This window comes from Marmota flaviventris, chromosome 15 (assembly GCF_047511675.1).
Source record: "Marmota flaviventris isolate mMarFla1 chromosome 15, mMarFla1.hap1, whole genome shotgun sequence".
Taxonomy (NCBI): domain Eukaryota; kingdom Metazoa; phylum Chordata; class Mammalia; order Rodentia; family Sciuridae; genus Marmota; species Marmota flaviventris.
In genome coordinates this window covers 37,849,523-37,866,655 of record NC_092512.1, presented here as the reverse complement: position 1 = coordinate 37,866,655, position 17,133 = coordinate 37,849,523, and the positions used below count along the sequence as shown (strand labels likewise).

At 34.3% G+C, this 17,133-nt stretch overlaps 1 protein-coding gene across 1 annotated transcript in view; it reads right to left on the bottom strand.

Annotated features, from left to right (window-relative positions):
* Stk3 (serine/threonine kinase 3) overlaps positions 1 to 17,133 on the bottom strand; it is a 324,266-nt gene that overhangs the window by 255,065 nt on the left and 52,068 nt on the right. The window contains exon 3 of the mRNA XM_071602220.1: positions 13,830 to 13,958. Coding sequence (XP_071458321.1) covers positions 13,830 to 13,958 — 129 coding nt within the window. The remainder of the gene's footprint in view (positions 1 to 13,829; positions 13,959 to 17,133) is intronic.

The following is a 17,133-nucleotide window of genomic DNA, read 5'->3' as shown; positions in this document are numbered from 1 at the left end:
TATCTTTTTAACTTTTTTCCCATGGCAATCATCTATTAATCTGTTAGTCTTTTCATAATTAAATAACAATAACACATTTGGGGAGAGGGGAGGGTACTACGAGACTGAACCCAGAAAGGCTCTATCACTGAGCTCTATCACTATCAACCCTTTTTATTGTTTTATTTTGAAAGTGGGTCTTGCTAAATTGACAAGGTTGGGCTCAAACTTTATGATCCTCCTGCCTCAGGCTCCCAAGTCACTGACTAGGATTACTGTCACGTACCACTGCACTAAGCAAAACATGTTTTAAAAGAGAAAGTGGTAGATTGGATTAGAGTGAGTATAATAGAAACAGCAAAGAAAAGAAAACCAAAAGATATTTTCAAGATACATTCCATACAACTGGTAATGATATAGACAGGGAGCTGAGAATCAGTAAACAAATTTTCTTCTGTGCTTTAGCCACTGTGTCTCTTCAGTTGCACACAGAATATTCATTAAATTTCAAAGCTGCCCTTTTAAAAAAAAATTGAAAGTAGCACACATACTATTATAGGCTCAGAGAGTTCAAAACATGAGAATTCTAACCCAAATCTATTTCTACTGACATAGATGTAATGCATTCAAAAATCATTCAAATTCATTCATGTATCATTTTTTAAATTATTAAACAAGCATTCACTGAACAACACAAATGGCCTAGTAGCAGATGCTAGGAAGAAAACTGGGGAGACTTAGTAACAAAGAAGAAAAGGCAGTTCAGGCAATGAGGAACCACTATAGGAATTTATGAAATGAAATATCTTACCTTCTTTTTCTTCCCATATCATGCCTAATCATCACAACCTTTCCACTCCTTTATTGGTTTCCTATACTATTTATCCTAACAGACTTCCTGTACATCACAACTCAAAAAGAAGCATTATAAAGAGAAGTGAGAAAAAATATGAAACAAACTACAAACTCTTCTTATCCATTTGTACCTTACAGGGCTGGGGATATAGTCAGTGGGAGAGTACCTGCCTAGAATATGCAAGGCCCTGAGTTCAATCCTCAAAGCCAGAACTGCAAAAAAAAAAAAAGAAGAAAAAGAAGAAGAAGAAAACAATTTATTTGTACCTTATAAAATCACTACCCATGCTATTAGTTATATGGATTGAACCATTCTATAGGCAAGATAGAGAATCAACCTCAATGTACAGCAATAGATGAATGAATAAAGAGAATTTGGCATACATACATAACGGAATACTGTTAAAACAAAGTCCTGCCATTTGTGACAACATAAATGAACCTGTGGGATATCATTTAACTGAAATAAGCCAGGCCCAGAAAGACAAATACCATATGATCTTACTATATACAGAATCTTTATTTTAAAAAAGGTGATTTCACAGAACTAGAGTGTGATTACTAGGAGCTGGGGTAGTTGATTAGGAGAGAGGGTAAAGATGATGCCCAAGTGATACAAAATTTTATTTGCAAAGAAAGATTAGGTCAAGATATCTACTGTACAACATGGTGACTACAGTTAATAACAATATTAACAATATTATAATCTAAAAAAGGGCTGAAAGCAGATGTTAAGAGTTCTCACCACAAAAACGATAACTATATGAGAGGTTGCATATGTTAATTAGCTAGATTTAGTCATTCCACAATGTATATATACTCTAAAACATCAGATGAATAGAACAGAGCTGAGATTTTGAGGGAAGGAAGAGAGGAGAAAATGGGTAAATACTGGGAACAAAATCTAACATATTACACTATGGCCATGCAAATGTACACAATGAATTCACATTATACATATAATTATAATGCACTAATTAAAATAATGATGATAATCACAGAAGGGAGATGAGTAGAGCAAGTAGATAGAAGGAGGGAAAGGAAAAGCAATGGGAAATGAGATTGATTTTGATATGTGCATATATAAATATGGCATAATGAAATCTACTATTATGTATAATCATAATGAACAAAGAAAAATAAATTTAAAAAGCATATGGCACTCATGTACTGATTTAGAAAGTATACAAGTGAATTAATGATATATGCTGATTTTTGCTCTTCTTTGCTAAAAAATACAAATCCAAATAGGCTAATGGAGATAATTAAGAGTTAACATTCTTATTAAGTGAAAGAAATTCAGATGCTCATTTTTACTTCTTAACTGGTGATTTTTTAAATATTAAGTTGAATTTCATCAGAATTGAAAAAACCATGTGTTTACTACTAAAGGATTATTTTTAAATTCTTCCTGATAGGAGCATGTGAAAATGAAAATACTAAAAAATGGTTGTTTTCATTACATAATGTTCACCAACATCCTACTACAATCTTTTTGTTTATTCTCACTGCTGTGGATGGAACCCAAGGCCTCATGTATGCTAGGCAAGTGCTCTACCACTGAGCTACCTCCCCACCTCCTATACTAGGATCTTGATAGCATAATGTTCTACAACTTAATAGGAGTAATACAGTGCTTTTTATAAAAACGATGTGAATATTCTCTTATAAAAACTGAATTGCTTCCAATATAAATCTCAATCATGGCAATTTTTTTCTTGGCCCACCCAAAACTGAATTAAACATACACATGAACTAGTGCAAACTGCCAAAGTTCATCACTAATCCTCCAAATGGTAGTTTTCAAACTTTTGGTGGGGGGGGGATAGAGCCTCAGAAACAGTGCTCAAATGGAATCTTACCCATGAATAAACAGAATAGACAAGAGAGCAGCTACTCAAAGAAACCAGTGACATTGAGCAGGCAGCTGGAAATGATCTATTCCCACCACATAGTTCACCTCCCCTTCTTGCCCAGCCTATGTAACTCATGCTTTAGGACTCAGCATGGATATGAACTCCCCAGGAAAGCTTTCCCTGATTTCCCAACAGTATATAATTCCCCATACTTACCTCCTCAAAGCTGTTACAAGACTATACTGAAACAGCCTGCTCATTCACCAGTCTCTTTTTTTAATATTTATTTTTTAATTTAGTTGGACACAATATCTCTATTTTATGTATTTTTATGTGGTGCTGAGGATCGAACCCAGGGCCTCATGCGTGCTAAGCTAGAACTCTACAACTGAACCACAACCTCAGCCCCACCATCTCTTTCATCTGACTGAAAGTCACTCTGATACCTAAGACATTTATCCTTATATTCCCTATGAGCAGCACACAAGGGCTATATTTTGAAGCAGATATTCAGATATATTAGTTAAATGAGTAAATAAGTAAATAAATGTGTGTCCTGATTCATAACATATTTCTCTTCATATAGACAGCAGAGGCTCCTTCTCTGCAGTATAGTTACCAGAAAGCAAGGGACTATATCAATTTTGTTTATTTTGTACCCAAATAACCAAACACAGTATTCAGGAGTGTTGCTGCCCAGCTCCTGCCTCCACCACTAAGATGCCTGGGGAGTGCACCACCTTGAACTGTTGGGATAGTTTCATAGATATTGTTTTCTTCAGCACTGGCCTAGAAATCAGTAAATGTAGGTTCTCATCTCATCATTAACTAGCTACACGATCTTTAGCAATTCATGGAAAACCTCTAAGTCTCTTTTTCTGTACCTGTGAAAAAGTTTTTATATATGCTTTAGCACCAGAACCCTTTGCTCAGAATTTAAGAATGAGCACCAATATATATAATGGAGAAGAGCATATGACAACATTTCTTGTTCTGCTCAATTAGTCACTGTTTAAAGTAAAGACCCCTAAAAGTACCTCTTTAGAATAGAGTACAATTTGGAAAACACTAAACTAACTAACTTACACAGGTTTAGTCTAGAATTAACATTCTATGACTTATACACTCAACAAATATTTATTCAGTGCCTACTCTGTATCAGGCACTGGACTAGACATTGAAGATTCAGCAATAAATAAAGCAAGTGGGCTTCCTCAAATAATTGTGCCCAAAATACATACAGTATTCTGAAATATTTAATATTCAGTAAAATTAACAAAAATTAAAACACTCTCTATGGTCTTCTTAGAGTGTAGAAAGAAAGATCATCTGCTAAATGTCCAAAAGCTAAATAGAATAAAATATTTAGGGGCTGGGGATGTGGCTAAGCGGTAGCGTGCTCGCCTGGCATGCGTGCAGCCTGGGTTCGATCCTCAGCACCACATACAAACAAAGATGTTGTGTCCACCGAAAACTTAAAAAAAATAAATATTAAAATTCTCATATTCTCTCTCTCTCTCTCTCTCTCTCTCTCTCTCTCTCTTTAAAAAAAAGAATAAAATATTTAAACTCCAAAAATTCATATCACATTTTCTCTAACCAAAATTTTAGTGTTTTATGTGGGAATTTTCAAATTTCAAAATCTACATTAATGCTAGAAATCAGTAGCTAACACATAATGCTTATACTTATCATTTTCTACTTGATTTTTATTTTTTCCCTTTTAGTATTTAGGATCTTTTAAATAATCTTTTGATTCCTCACAATTTCATATTTTCAATACAAATTTGAGAGTGAATCTAAAAGCAGGAATCATTTCTATCAATTTTTGTCTCATCATTTATCCATTCAACAAATATTTGAGAAGTACCCACTATGTACAAGGCATTCTGCAATAAAGTGGTAGAATAACACCAAAATTCTATTCACATTTTCTTTCCCTTGTATTCTTTTCTTACCATTAAAAAGTTTTAAATGGAAATCCACCCACACCAGCCCACGCGGGATCCAGGCTCAAAGGAGGCCTGGCTAACCCCTCCCCCAGCAGGGCAGACACCCCCAGAGTCTAGCCTTTGGCACAGGACCGCCCCTTCCCACCAGCAGACTACCATGGGAGTTCAAGCCCAGCAGCCCACATTCACCGCCTCCAACTTATGCAGGTCCCAGATCCAGGATGCAGTAGCATTCACTGAGGGACACCAGCAGGGTCTGGAAGCCCAACATCAAGGTGAGGTACATCCAATCTGCACAGGTACTATAAGAATATAGGGTGGAAACTGTAATATCTCAGATCCACACTGCAAAAAAGGAAGACACATAAACAACATGAAAAAACAAGGGAGGAAGGTGCCCCAAACAAACCAGGACACAATAATAACAGAATCCATGGACAGAGTAGTTGATGAAATGTCAGAGAAGGAGTTCACAAGATTCATAATTAAAATGATCTGTGAATTAAAGAATGACAAAAATGAGCAAATACAAGCAAAAATTAATCACTCCAACAATGAAATAAGAGAGCAAATACAGACAGCAAAAGATTAATTCAAGAGACAGATAGAGACTCTAAAAAAAAAACAGTCAGAAATCCTTGAAATAAAGGATACAATAAATCAAATAAAAAACTCAATAGAAAGCATAACCAACAGACTAGATCACTTGGAAGAAAGAAGGTCAGATAATGAAGACAAAGTATACAATCTGGAAAATAAAGTTGATCACACAGTGAAGAAAGTTAGAAACCATGAACAGAACATTCAAGAAATATGGGACAGCATCAAAAGACCAAGTCTAAGAGTCACTGGGATAGAGGAGGGCACAGAGTTTCAAACCAAAGGAATGTACAATCCCTTCAATGAGATAATATCAAGAAAATTTCACAAGCATGAAGAACAAATTGGAAAACCAAAACAAGAGGACACCAAATGTACAAAATTACAACAGATCTCCACCAAGGCACATTATACTGAAAATGCCTAGCATACAGAATAAGGATAGAATCTTAAAAGCTGCAAGAAAGAGGAATCAGATCACATATATGGGGAGAACAATTCGTATCTCAGCAGATTTTTCAACCCAGACCCTCAAAGCGTGGGACAACATACACCAAGCTCTGAAAGAAAATGGATGCCAACCAAGAATCTTATACCCAGCAAAACAAAGCTTTAGATTTGATGATGAAATAAAAACCTTCCATGATAAACAAAAGTTAAAAGAATTTACAGCTAGAAAACGTGCACCACAGAACATCCTCAGCAAAATATCCCAAGAGAGAAAATGAAAAACAATCATGAAAATCAGCAGAGGGAGGGATTACATTAAAGGAAAATCTAATCAGAGGGGAAACCAAGTCACATTAAACACCAAAAATAAGCAAGAATGGCTACAAATACAAATCATGTCTCCATAATAACTCTGAATGTTATGGCCTAAACTCACCAATCAAAAAACACAGACTAGCAGACTGGATCAAAAAAAAGACCCAACAATATGCTGCCTCCAAGAGATTCATCTCATAGAAAAAGACATTCACAGACTGAACGTGAAGGGTTGGGAAAAATCATACCACTCACATGGACTGTGGAAGCAAGCACAGGTTTCCTCATATCAAATAAAATAGACTTCAAACTAAAGTCAATCAAAAAGGATAAAGAAGGACACTACATACTGCTCAAGGGAAGCATACACCAACAAGACTGAACAATTATAAATATAAATATATATGCCCCAAACAATGGAGCAGCTATGTTCATGAAACAAACTCTTCTCAAGTTCAAGAGTCAAATAGACCACAACACAATAATTTGACGTGACTTTAACACACCTCTTTCATCACTAGAGAGATCCTCCAAACAAAAGCTGAACAAAGAGGGCTAGGGCTAGGGCTAGGAGGTAGGGTTGTAGGACACCAGAAGCAAACCACTCTTCTATTTGTAGTAGAACACCCTCCTTGCATGTGTGAGGCACTGGGTTCGATCCTCAGCACAACATAAAAATAAGTAAAGTTATTGTGTCCAACTACAACTAAAAAAATATTTTTTAAAAAAGCCTACAAAGAAACTAAAGAACTCAATTATACAATCAATAACTTAGATTTAACTGACAAATATAGAATATTCCATCCTTCAATGAAAGAATATACTTTCTTTTCAGCAGCACATGGATCCTCTCTAAAACAGCATGCCATGCCACAAAGCAACTCTTAGCAAATATAAAAAAGTAGAGATACTATCCTTCATTCTGTCAGAGCATAATGGAATGAAATTAGAAATCAATGGTAAAATAATAAATAAAATTCACCCTAACACCTGGAGTCTAAATAATACACTACTGAATGAACAATGGGTTACAGAAGACATCAAGGGGGAGATTAAAAAAAATTTATAAGTGAATGATACACTGATATAACATATCAAAATCTCTGGGAAACTATGAAAGCATTAAAAGAGGAAAGTTCATTGCATGGAGTTCATTCCTTAAAAGAAGAAAAAAAATCAACAAATAAATGACTTAACACTACATCTCAAAGCCCTAAAAAAGAAGAACAAATCAATACCAAAAGCAGCAGAAGACAGGAAATAATTAAAGCTGAAATCAATGAAACTGAAACAAAAGAAACAATTAAAAAAATTGACAGAACAAAAAGTTGGTTCTTTGAAAAAATAAATAAAATTGACAGACCTTAGCCATGCTTACGAGTAGAAGGAGAGAGAAAACTCAAATCACTAACATATGTGATTAAAAAAGGAAATATCACAACAGATACTACAGAAATACAGAAGATAATTAGAAATTATTTTGAAAACTTGTACTCCAAAAAATATAAAATATCGAAGGCATCGACAAACTTCTAGAGTCATATGATTTGCCCAGATGGAATCAGGATGGTATACACAATTTAAACAAACCAATTTCAAGTGACAAAATAGCAGACGCCATCAAAAGTCTACCAAACAAGAAAAGCCCAGGACGGGACAGATACACAGCCAAGTTCTACAACCGTTAAAGAAGAACTAATACCAATACTCTCCAATTTATTTCAGGAAATAGAAAAAGAGGCAGCACTTCCAAACTCATTCTGTGAAACCAATATCTATTCCAAAACCAGAAAAAGACACATCAAAAAAAAGAAAACTTCAAACCAATATCTCTAATGAACATAGGTGCAAAAATTCTCAATAAAATTCTGGCAAATCAAATACAAAAATATATCCAAAAGATCGTGCACCACAATCAAGTGGGATTCATCCGAGGGAGTCAAGGTTAGTTCAATATATGGAAATCAATAAACGTAATTCATCACATCAACAGACTTAAAGAATCATATGATCATCTCAATAGATGCAGAAAAAGAATTTGACAAAATACAGCACCCTTTATGTTCAAAACACTAGAAAAACTAGGGATAACAGGAACATATCTCAATATCATAAAGGCTATCTATGCTAAACCCTATGCAAACATCATTCTAAATGGAGAAAAATTGAAGGCATTCCCTCTAAAAACTGAAACAAGACAGGGATGCCCTCTTTTACCACTTCTATTTAACATAGTTCTTGAAACACCAGCCAGACCAAATATACAGATGTAAGAAATTAAAGGGATACACATAGGAAAAGAAGAACTCAAATTGGCAATATTTGCTGATATGATTCTCTACCTAAAAGACCCTAAAATTTCCACCAGAAGCTTCTAGAACTATTAAATGAATTCAGCAAAGTATCAGGATATAAAGTCAACACCCATAAATCAAAGGCATTTCTGTATATCAGTGACAAATCCTCAGAAAGGGAAATGAGGAAAACTACCCCATTTTCAATAGCCTCAAAAAAAAAAAAAATAAAATACTTAGGAATCAACTTAATGAAAGAGTTGAACGATCTATATAATGAAAATTGCAGAACCCTAAAGAAAGAAATCAAAGAAGACCTTAGAAGATGCTTGCTCTTGGATAGGCAGAATTAATATTATCAAAATGACCATACTTCCAAAAGCACTATACAGATCTAACACAATTCTGATCAAAATTCCAACAACATTCCTCATAGAAATAGAAAAAGCAATCATGAAATTCATCTGGAAAAATAAAAGACCCAGAATAGCTAAAGTAATCCTTAGCAGGAAGAGTGAAGCAGGTGGCATCACTATACCTTATCTCAAACTATACTATAAAGCAATAGTAACAAAAACAGCATGGTATTTGCACCAAAACAGACTGTACCAATGGTACAGAATAGAGGACACAGAGATTAACCCACAAAACTAAAATTTTCTTATATTAGACTAAGTGCCAAAAACATGTACTGGAGAAAAGATAGCCTCTTCAACAAATGGTGTTGGGAAATCTGGAAATCCATATGCAACAAAATGAAATTAAACCCCTATCTCTCACCATGGACAAAACTCAACTCAAAATGGATCAAGGACCTAGGAATTAAACCAAAGACCCTGTGTCCAATAGAAGAAAGAGTAGGTGCTAATCTTCATCATGTGGGATTAGGTCCCAACTTGCTTAATAAGACTCGTGTGGTGCAAGAATTAAAATCAAGAATCAATAAATGGGATTCACTCAAACTAAAAAGTTTCTTCTCAGCAAAAGAAACAATCTGTGAGGTGAATAGAGAACCTACATCTTGGAAGCAAATCTTTACCCCTCACACATCAGAAAGAGCATTAATCTCTAGGGTATATAAAGAAAAAAGCTAAACACCAAAAAAACAAATAACCCAATCAATAAATGGGCCAAGGACCTCAACAAACATCTCAGAAAATGATATACAATCAATCAACAAATACATGAAAAAATGTTCATCCATCACTAGCAATCAGAGAAATGCAAATCAAAACCACTCTAAGATTTTATCTCACTCCAGTCAGAATGGCAGCTATTATGAAGACAAACAACAATAAGTGTTGGCAAGGATGTGGGGGAAAAGGTACATTCATACACTGCTGGTGGGACTGCAAGTTGGTGCAGTCAATATGGATAGCAGTGTGGAGATTTCTTGGAAAATTGGGAATGGAACCACCATTTGACCCAGCTATCCATCTCCTTGGTCTATACTCAAAGGACTTAAAAACATCATACTACAGGGACACAGCCACATCAATGTTTACAGCAGCACAATTCACAATAGCTAAACTGTGGAACCAACCTAGACACCCTTCAATAGATGAATGGATAAAAAAATGTGGCATATATACACAATGGAATATTACTCAGCAATAAAAGAGAATAAAATCATGGCCATTTGCAGGTAAATAGATGGAGTTAAAGAAGATAATGCTAAGTGAAGTTAGCCAATCCCAAAAAACCAAATGCCAAATGTTTTCTTTGATATAAGGAGGCTAATATCTCATAGTGAGATAAGGAGAGAGAGCATGGGAGGAATAGACGAACTCTAGATAGGGCAGAGGGGTTGAGGGAAGGGAGGGGGTATGTGGTTATTAATGATGGTGGAATGTGATGATCATTATTATCCAAAGTACAGGTATGGAGACATGAATTGGTGTGAATATACTATGTATACAACCAGAGATATGAAAAATTGTGCTCTATATGTGTAATAAGAATTGTAATGCATTCTGCTGTCATATATAAATAAAAAATTTTAAAGAAATTCAAATAACAATCACATAAATCAAGAAAGCACTAACACATATTTAAAGAAAAAAATTTTTAAATGTACAATAAGAACAAGGACCTGATTTCCCTCCCTTCAATCTATAATGCTATTCCCTATACTGCTCATATATACCATATCCATACGTATAGTACTAGGTACTGTAATGGATGCTAAGAAATTAAAATATAATTCTCTTAAAGAAGAGAAGAAAAAAGATACTGAAGACTTTTCAGAAGGACTATAAGTCATCATTACCATCCAAAAAAAAAAAAAAGGAATCAAGATAATTTTCAGTTTTGCTGTTGAAAAACTAACTAGATGGACCAGAAGTTCTAGACCAGACACCTAGTTCTGGTTGCCACAAGGGGAGACCACTTTTTAAAAGAACTAGAGATGTAACTCAATAGTAGAGCACTTGCCAAGCCTGTGCAAGACCCTGGGTTCAATCCTCAGTACTATATCTAAAAATAAATAAAAACCTAAATATATGATGATGCCATTAGCCCACCAGGAATTAGAAATTCTTTCTGGGATGATTAAAATTTTGACTATTGAACCTCAAATGTGAAGACTGCTTGAGTTGCTCAGACAGGAACTACAAGTACTTGCTAACCACTTTGTGGCAGGATCCAAGATTCATGAACTTCAAGAAACATAGGAGTGAAAAGATGAAAAATACAAGTAAAATAGGGCTTAAAAGAGAAACTTAGGGGACTGAGGTTGTGGCTCAGAGGTAGAGTGCTCGCCTACCATGAGTGAAACACTGGGTTCAATCCTCAGCACAACATAAAAATAAAATATTGTGTCCATCTGTAACTAAAAAAAATAAATATTAAAAAAGAGAGAAATTTAGGCAAGAGACTGAAAGCATAAAGCACTAAGAACAGAACCAACTTGTATGCCATCCTCAGAAAAATGAATTTATCCAGGCAACGAAGAGCAATGGCTTGACTCGATCTGTATTTTAAAATGATCACTCCAAGTTCAGGAAGAAAATGGGTTGGAGGAGGCAAACTGAAAGGCACAGTGAACAAATAAGATACTATTATTAAAATCTGAACAAGAGTTGACAAATTCCAAAATGTACAAAGATTAGAGAAAAAGATATACAATAGGTAAAATATTTGACACCTAAAATCTCCAAACTATAGCACTAGGAACTAGGGATATAGCTTAGTGATAGAGTGCACGTACAGCACGCACAAGACCCTGGATTTGATCCCCAGCACCACCAAAATAAAAATTAAAAAATAAAGTATACTACTAGTTGCTGAATTTTTAACAATAATAAAATAATAATAGCACCAGGTGATTAGTAAGCATACCTTACTGACCCAGCACTATTCTACACTCAGTCTTTCCTTTTCTACATCCTCCTCAAGTTACAAAATTAATAGCAAGATTTAGAAATACTTTTTAATTACATGCTTTGATCTGGGGAATATATTTTTTATTACTACTTAAATTTCAAGTTATACAGGCTTAATGAACAATATTTAACATAACCTAAATATAAAGACTACTCTAAAGAAAAGCAAAATTTAACAAATAAGATGAACGAGTTTAACAACACAATAAACTAATACACTGAAAGAGTATCAGCTGTTTCCCCTTGTGGCCATATGGCTGACTAGGAAGTGTAGCTCAGAATCTACTGTTAACTTGGGCCAGAATCAGTGTACTGCATATCACTAGCCCAGGAAGATCAAAATTCAAAGTACTGATTGGTCTTGTACCAATGTAAAGTTGAAAAATTGTTAATTCAAACCATAGTCAATTGGAGACAATCTGTATAGATCTTGTTCATTTTTTTATTTGTTCTAATTAGTTATACATTACATGATAGCATTTCAACTCATTGTACACAGATGGAACACAACTTCTCATTTCTCTGGCTGTACAGGATGCAGAGTCACACCATTCACACAATCATACATGTGCATATGGTAATAATATCCACCTCATTCCACTATCCTTCCCACCCCTACACCCCTGCCCCCATGACCTCTGCCTAATCCAAAGTTTCTCCATTCTTTCCTAGCCCCCCACCACCCCAAATCATGGATCAGCAACCATATACCAGATAAAACATTTGACCTTTGGTTTTTGATCTTATACACTTTTAATAGAGAACATATTCCATGGATCTCTTATATGATACGAGAGTGACAATGTATCCAGACTCCCCTAAGTCTACCAGCTCTAAGTCACCATGTGAGATAATTCTAACAAGAGACATAAGCTGAGGGCTTCTAGGAAAGTTATTTTCTTTTCTTTTTATTTTTATTTATTTTTTTTTTTGTACAGAATGCCTTTATTTTATTTGTTTATTTTTATGTGGTACTGAGGATTGAACCCAATGCCTCACGCATTCTAGGCAAGCTCTCTGCCACTGAGCTACAGCCCCAGCCCTCTAGGAAAGTTCTTTACCCCTTCTTCCTTTCTACTACCTGTCTGGAATATAAACATTAGGCTTGGTCTGGAGCAGACCTCTTATAGCCATGAGATAATAAAAACACAAAGACAAATATCATAGGCTAAGAGTAAAAAGTATAGAAAAGCATCCTGAAACACAGCTATTATCTTATTGCTGCTATACAATCCTACCTTCAAACTGTTTGTTAAAGGAGAATAACATGTCTCTCTTTGATTAATTAACTACAGGCTAAACAACATCCTAATTTACACACTCTACATCCTTTAAAGAATAAAGAACATGCTATTTAACACTGCATATAGGACCTTTTATCATCAGCTCCGTTTACTTTTCAATCTCATTTCATACCAATCTCTCCTGCATATTTCCTACTCCAATAATTAATTCTACGTGTTATCAAAACAGCACAGCCCCGTGAGCTGTTTTTTTCTCTCTACCTTTAATTCTCTTTAATCTCTCACCCCTTCATTACTTCATCAAATTAACTCTTCTTCAGCATTCCAGACTTCCTAACTCCACTGGCTAAAGGAAGGTGCCCTGCCTTCTTGTTCTCACATAAACTCCACACATCAGTCAGTGCTGTGTGTGACTATGCTATTAGAACTTTTACTTATATATCTGTCCTTCCAACTAGACTACCAATCCTTCAAGAAAAAATGACCTTAGTTCTTTTGGTATTCCTAGATCCTGGCACAGTACCTGATCAAATAGGTACATAGTAAACACTTACTGAATGAATTATATTTACATAAAATAGGACTGTTTTTAATTTGTTTAAAATATTTACATAATATTAACATCAAAAACTCTTTTTCATCCATAAATTTTTCCTGTAATAGGAAAATTGCTTGAGTATTTTCTTCATTACAAGTTTCTCAAGGCTATAATATTTATACTTTACAAGCAAAGAACTATAAATCCAAAAGACAATCCTAAAAAATGTCTTCACCTTCCCCAATCTCACTTCCAATGGGATGTCAGGGGGAAAAATATCGTATCCAAAGAAATACATTATTGTATATTATTCATAAAATTCATGAAAATGAAGATAAGCAAAACAATAAAATTTCTTCATACCTGTCACATTGTTGCATTATGGAAATTTCTTTGATTATTTCCTGAAGGTCTGATTCAACAGGTACCTGTTTAATTGCGACAACTTGACCAGATTCCTTATGTATTGCTTTAAAAACACTTCCATAAGACCTAAAAAAACCAAGATGTTATTTTTTTCCCAGCAAACACCATAGCTATTAAGTCTACTTGAATCTTTGTAGTGTTTTCTAGCTTAAAAACACTATTTAAATGCTAAAAACCAAAAGTAAACAAGAAAAGTTAATGAATTAGATTTATTGCTTCAGTTATAAATTTACAGTCATCAAATTAATAAAATGAGTTGCAATTTTTTATGAATGAAAGAAAAAGACTTACGGTTTGTCAACTCAAATGCAGCATTAAGAAGATATAAATGGAAATTAAAAAGAATGAAAAGTATATTAAAATATTCAAAGTCTCAAGTTAGGACAAAGGGTAATGTTAAGCAAAATAATCCCCAGAATATCAAGTCCCACCTCTATTCGCAGTACTTAAGAGCATCTGAAACCCTCAGCCAAAGTTAAGAGAAGCAGGAGATCTTCAGTCTTCTGATTCTCCCTGAGTTACCAATACCAACCCAAGGTCTCCTCAGCTCCTTTCACTGTTTTTTCCCCAAGAGAAAGAACACATACTCACAGATAAATGAGATAGTATTTAATGGTCACTTGCTGAAAAATAGCCTCTGTTTCAACTCCTGAAACTCTGCCAACTAAATATTCACGTGTTTTAAGCCAGGCACAGCAGCACACAACTGTAATCCCAGTGGCTCTGGAGGCTGAGGCAGGAGGAACATGAGTTCAAAGCCAGCCTCAGCAAAGGCGAAGTGCTACTTCGTGAGACCCTGTCTCACGAAGCAACTCAATGAGACCCTGTCTCTAAATTTAATAAAAAATAGAGCTGAGGATGTGGCTCAGTGGTCAAGTGCTCCTGAGTTCAATCCCCGGAACCCTAAAAGAACAACCACCACCAAAAAAAAAATTCATATGTTTTAAAAAGTAAAAAAAAATAAGAGAACAACTCATTTTTAATTTAGTATGAAACAGAAAATAAGGATAAAAAATACTACCATTTGCTGAGTTCTTATTGGCAGATACCAGGTACTATGGTAGATGTTTTACATGTATTATCAAATTCATCCCTCCCAATTATGAAAAAAATAATATCATCATCATCAAAAGATGGGGAAACAGAATCAGATACCAGTAACTAGCAAATTCAAAATTCAAAGACTTTCTGATTCCAAAAATCATGGTCTTCACACTACATCATTTCCACAGGAGAGAAAAAACAACAAGTCATAGGCAGATCTGTGATGTTTCCTAACATTGGGAACCTATGCAAAATCACTTTCAAACTTACAATCTTTCAAAACAAGTGAAAAAATGACAAGTAGTAAACCAACTATTTAAACAAAATGAATTTGATCCCATCTCCTGTTTCTTTAGCCCCTCCGAAGTACTCTCATGCAATTTTATACTCAAAGTCACTTTTGGATAGGGGTATGTGTGTATATATGTATATGTATATGTATATATATATATATATATATATATATATATATATATACATATATATATATATATGTATATATATATATATATATATACATATATATATATATATGTATATATATATATATATATATATATCTTCCTTGAAAAGGCATTTATATGCATATTTCCTCAAAAACTAACATAGAATTCAGTGGTAGATATTCTATTATCAAATAAGCAATAACATCACTCCTTTCTAAGGACTCTTCAGCACTGCAAAAGAAAAGCTGGGAACTCCATTTCCCAGAATCTCCTTCCCTGAATGGTTCCTAGTTAAATATCTGCCAGTGAGAAAAACATGCATGAAAGCTGAATGCAAAAAGAAGAAATCATTATTCTCTAGATGTGTTTGTATCAAATACACTGGCAGACATAAGATGCACAGTGGCTTACTGTTGAGCTTCTGATATTCATCACACTGTACAAACTAATTGCCAATTAGTGAAATTTCTGTCATTTCATAATTACTTATTTCTAATGTAATATACTATAATCAGAAAATATGACCTGGAAAATACCTATATATAAAATTTGTCATTTTTTTTTCAGTCTACAAACATACCCCAAAAAGGAAAAATGCAATGTGGAGACAGATAGATTCTCACATTAATTTACATATGTGTATATATACATATACACACATACAGACATATATATGCATATATACACACATATAAATGTAATATATATAATCCATATATAATCCATCTTACAGGCAATAACATTAAATATCGCTGTATCTTCTTTTCCTATTATATCTGTCCAATTCAGGAAGAAATACACTGAAATATCCTATACAATTATAGTTTTATTAGATCCTCCTGATATTACTAATAGCTTTTCTATCGTAAGTTTACCTGCTGTGTTATGTGACACAAAAGTTTTGTTATAAATTGTCCTTGATTTCATTACCTAATGTCCCTTTTTATTTAGCAGGAACCATTTAACTTTAAGTTATCTAATATAAATTTTGACACTCCTTCTTTGTTTTTTATTCATGCATACCTCTCTTAAGTGATTTTTACAGGAAATATCTTCTTATTTCCATTTTTTGTTTTACATGGAGCTCAGAACATAAAGCTAGCTAGGTTTTACATTTTTAATTTTCCAACAGTTTATCCTTTAGCAAACTGTTACAATGAGAATTAACATTCAGTGAAAATACACTAATTTTTTCCTTACATCTTATGTTTAGTTTATTATTTTATATTTTTCCCTTTACTTCATTTTCCTAGTTCTTGCTAATTTAAGCTGATATTCATACTGTTTTGTACCTTTTATTATTTTACAGGCTTTCTTACATTTTATCATTCCATTAAATACTACCCTCTTTTCTCTATGCTCAAAATGCAATATATTAGCTAGGCACAGTGGCACATGCCTGTAATCCCAGCTACTCAGGAGGCTGTGGCAGGAGGAACCCAAGCTCAAGGCCAGTCTCAGCAATTTAGGGAGGCTCTCAGCAACTTAGCAAGAGTCTGTCTCAAATATATTTTTTTTAAAATCTTAAAGGGTTGGGGATGTAGCTCAATGGTAATGTGCACCTAGGTTCAATCCCCAGTATAAAAAAAAAATGCTGTATGTTTCTCTACTATTATTTTGAAATCATGCTAATTATTCCTCCGCATACACATACTGATTCTTCATCAAGACACTCAATTCATGATCTGAAGTTGTGGCTCAGTGGTAGAGCACTTGCTTCGCATGTGTGAGGCACTGGGTTTGATCCTCAC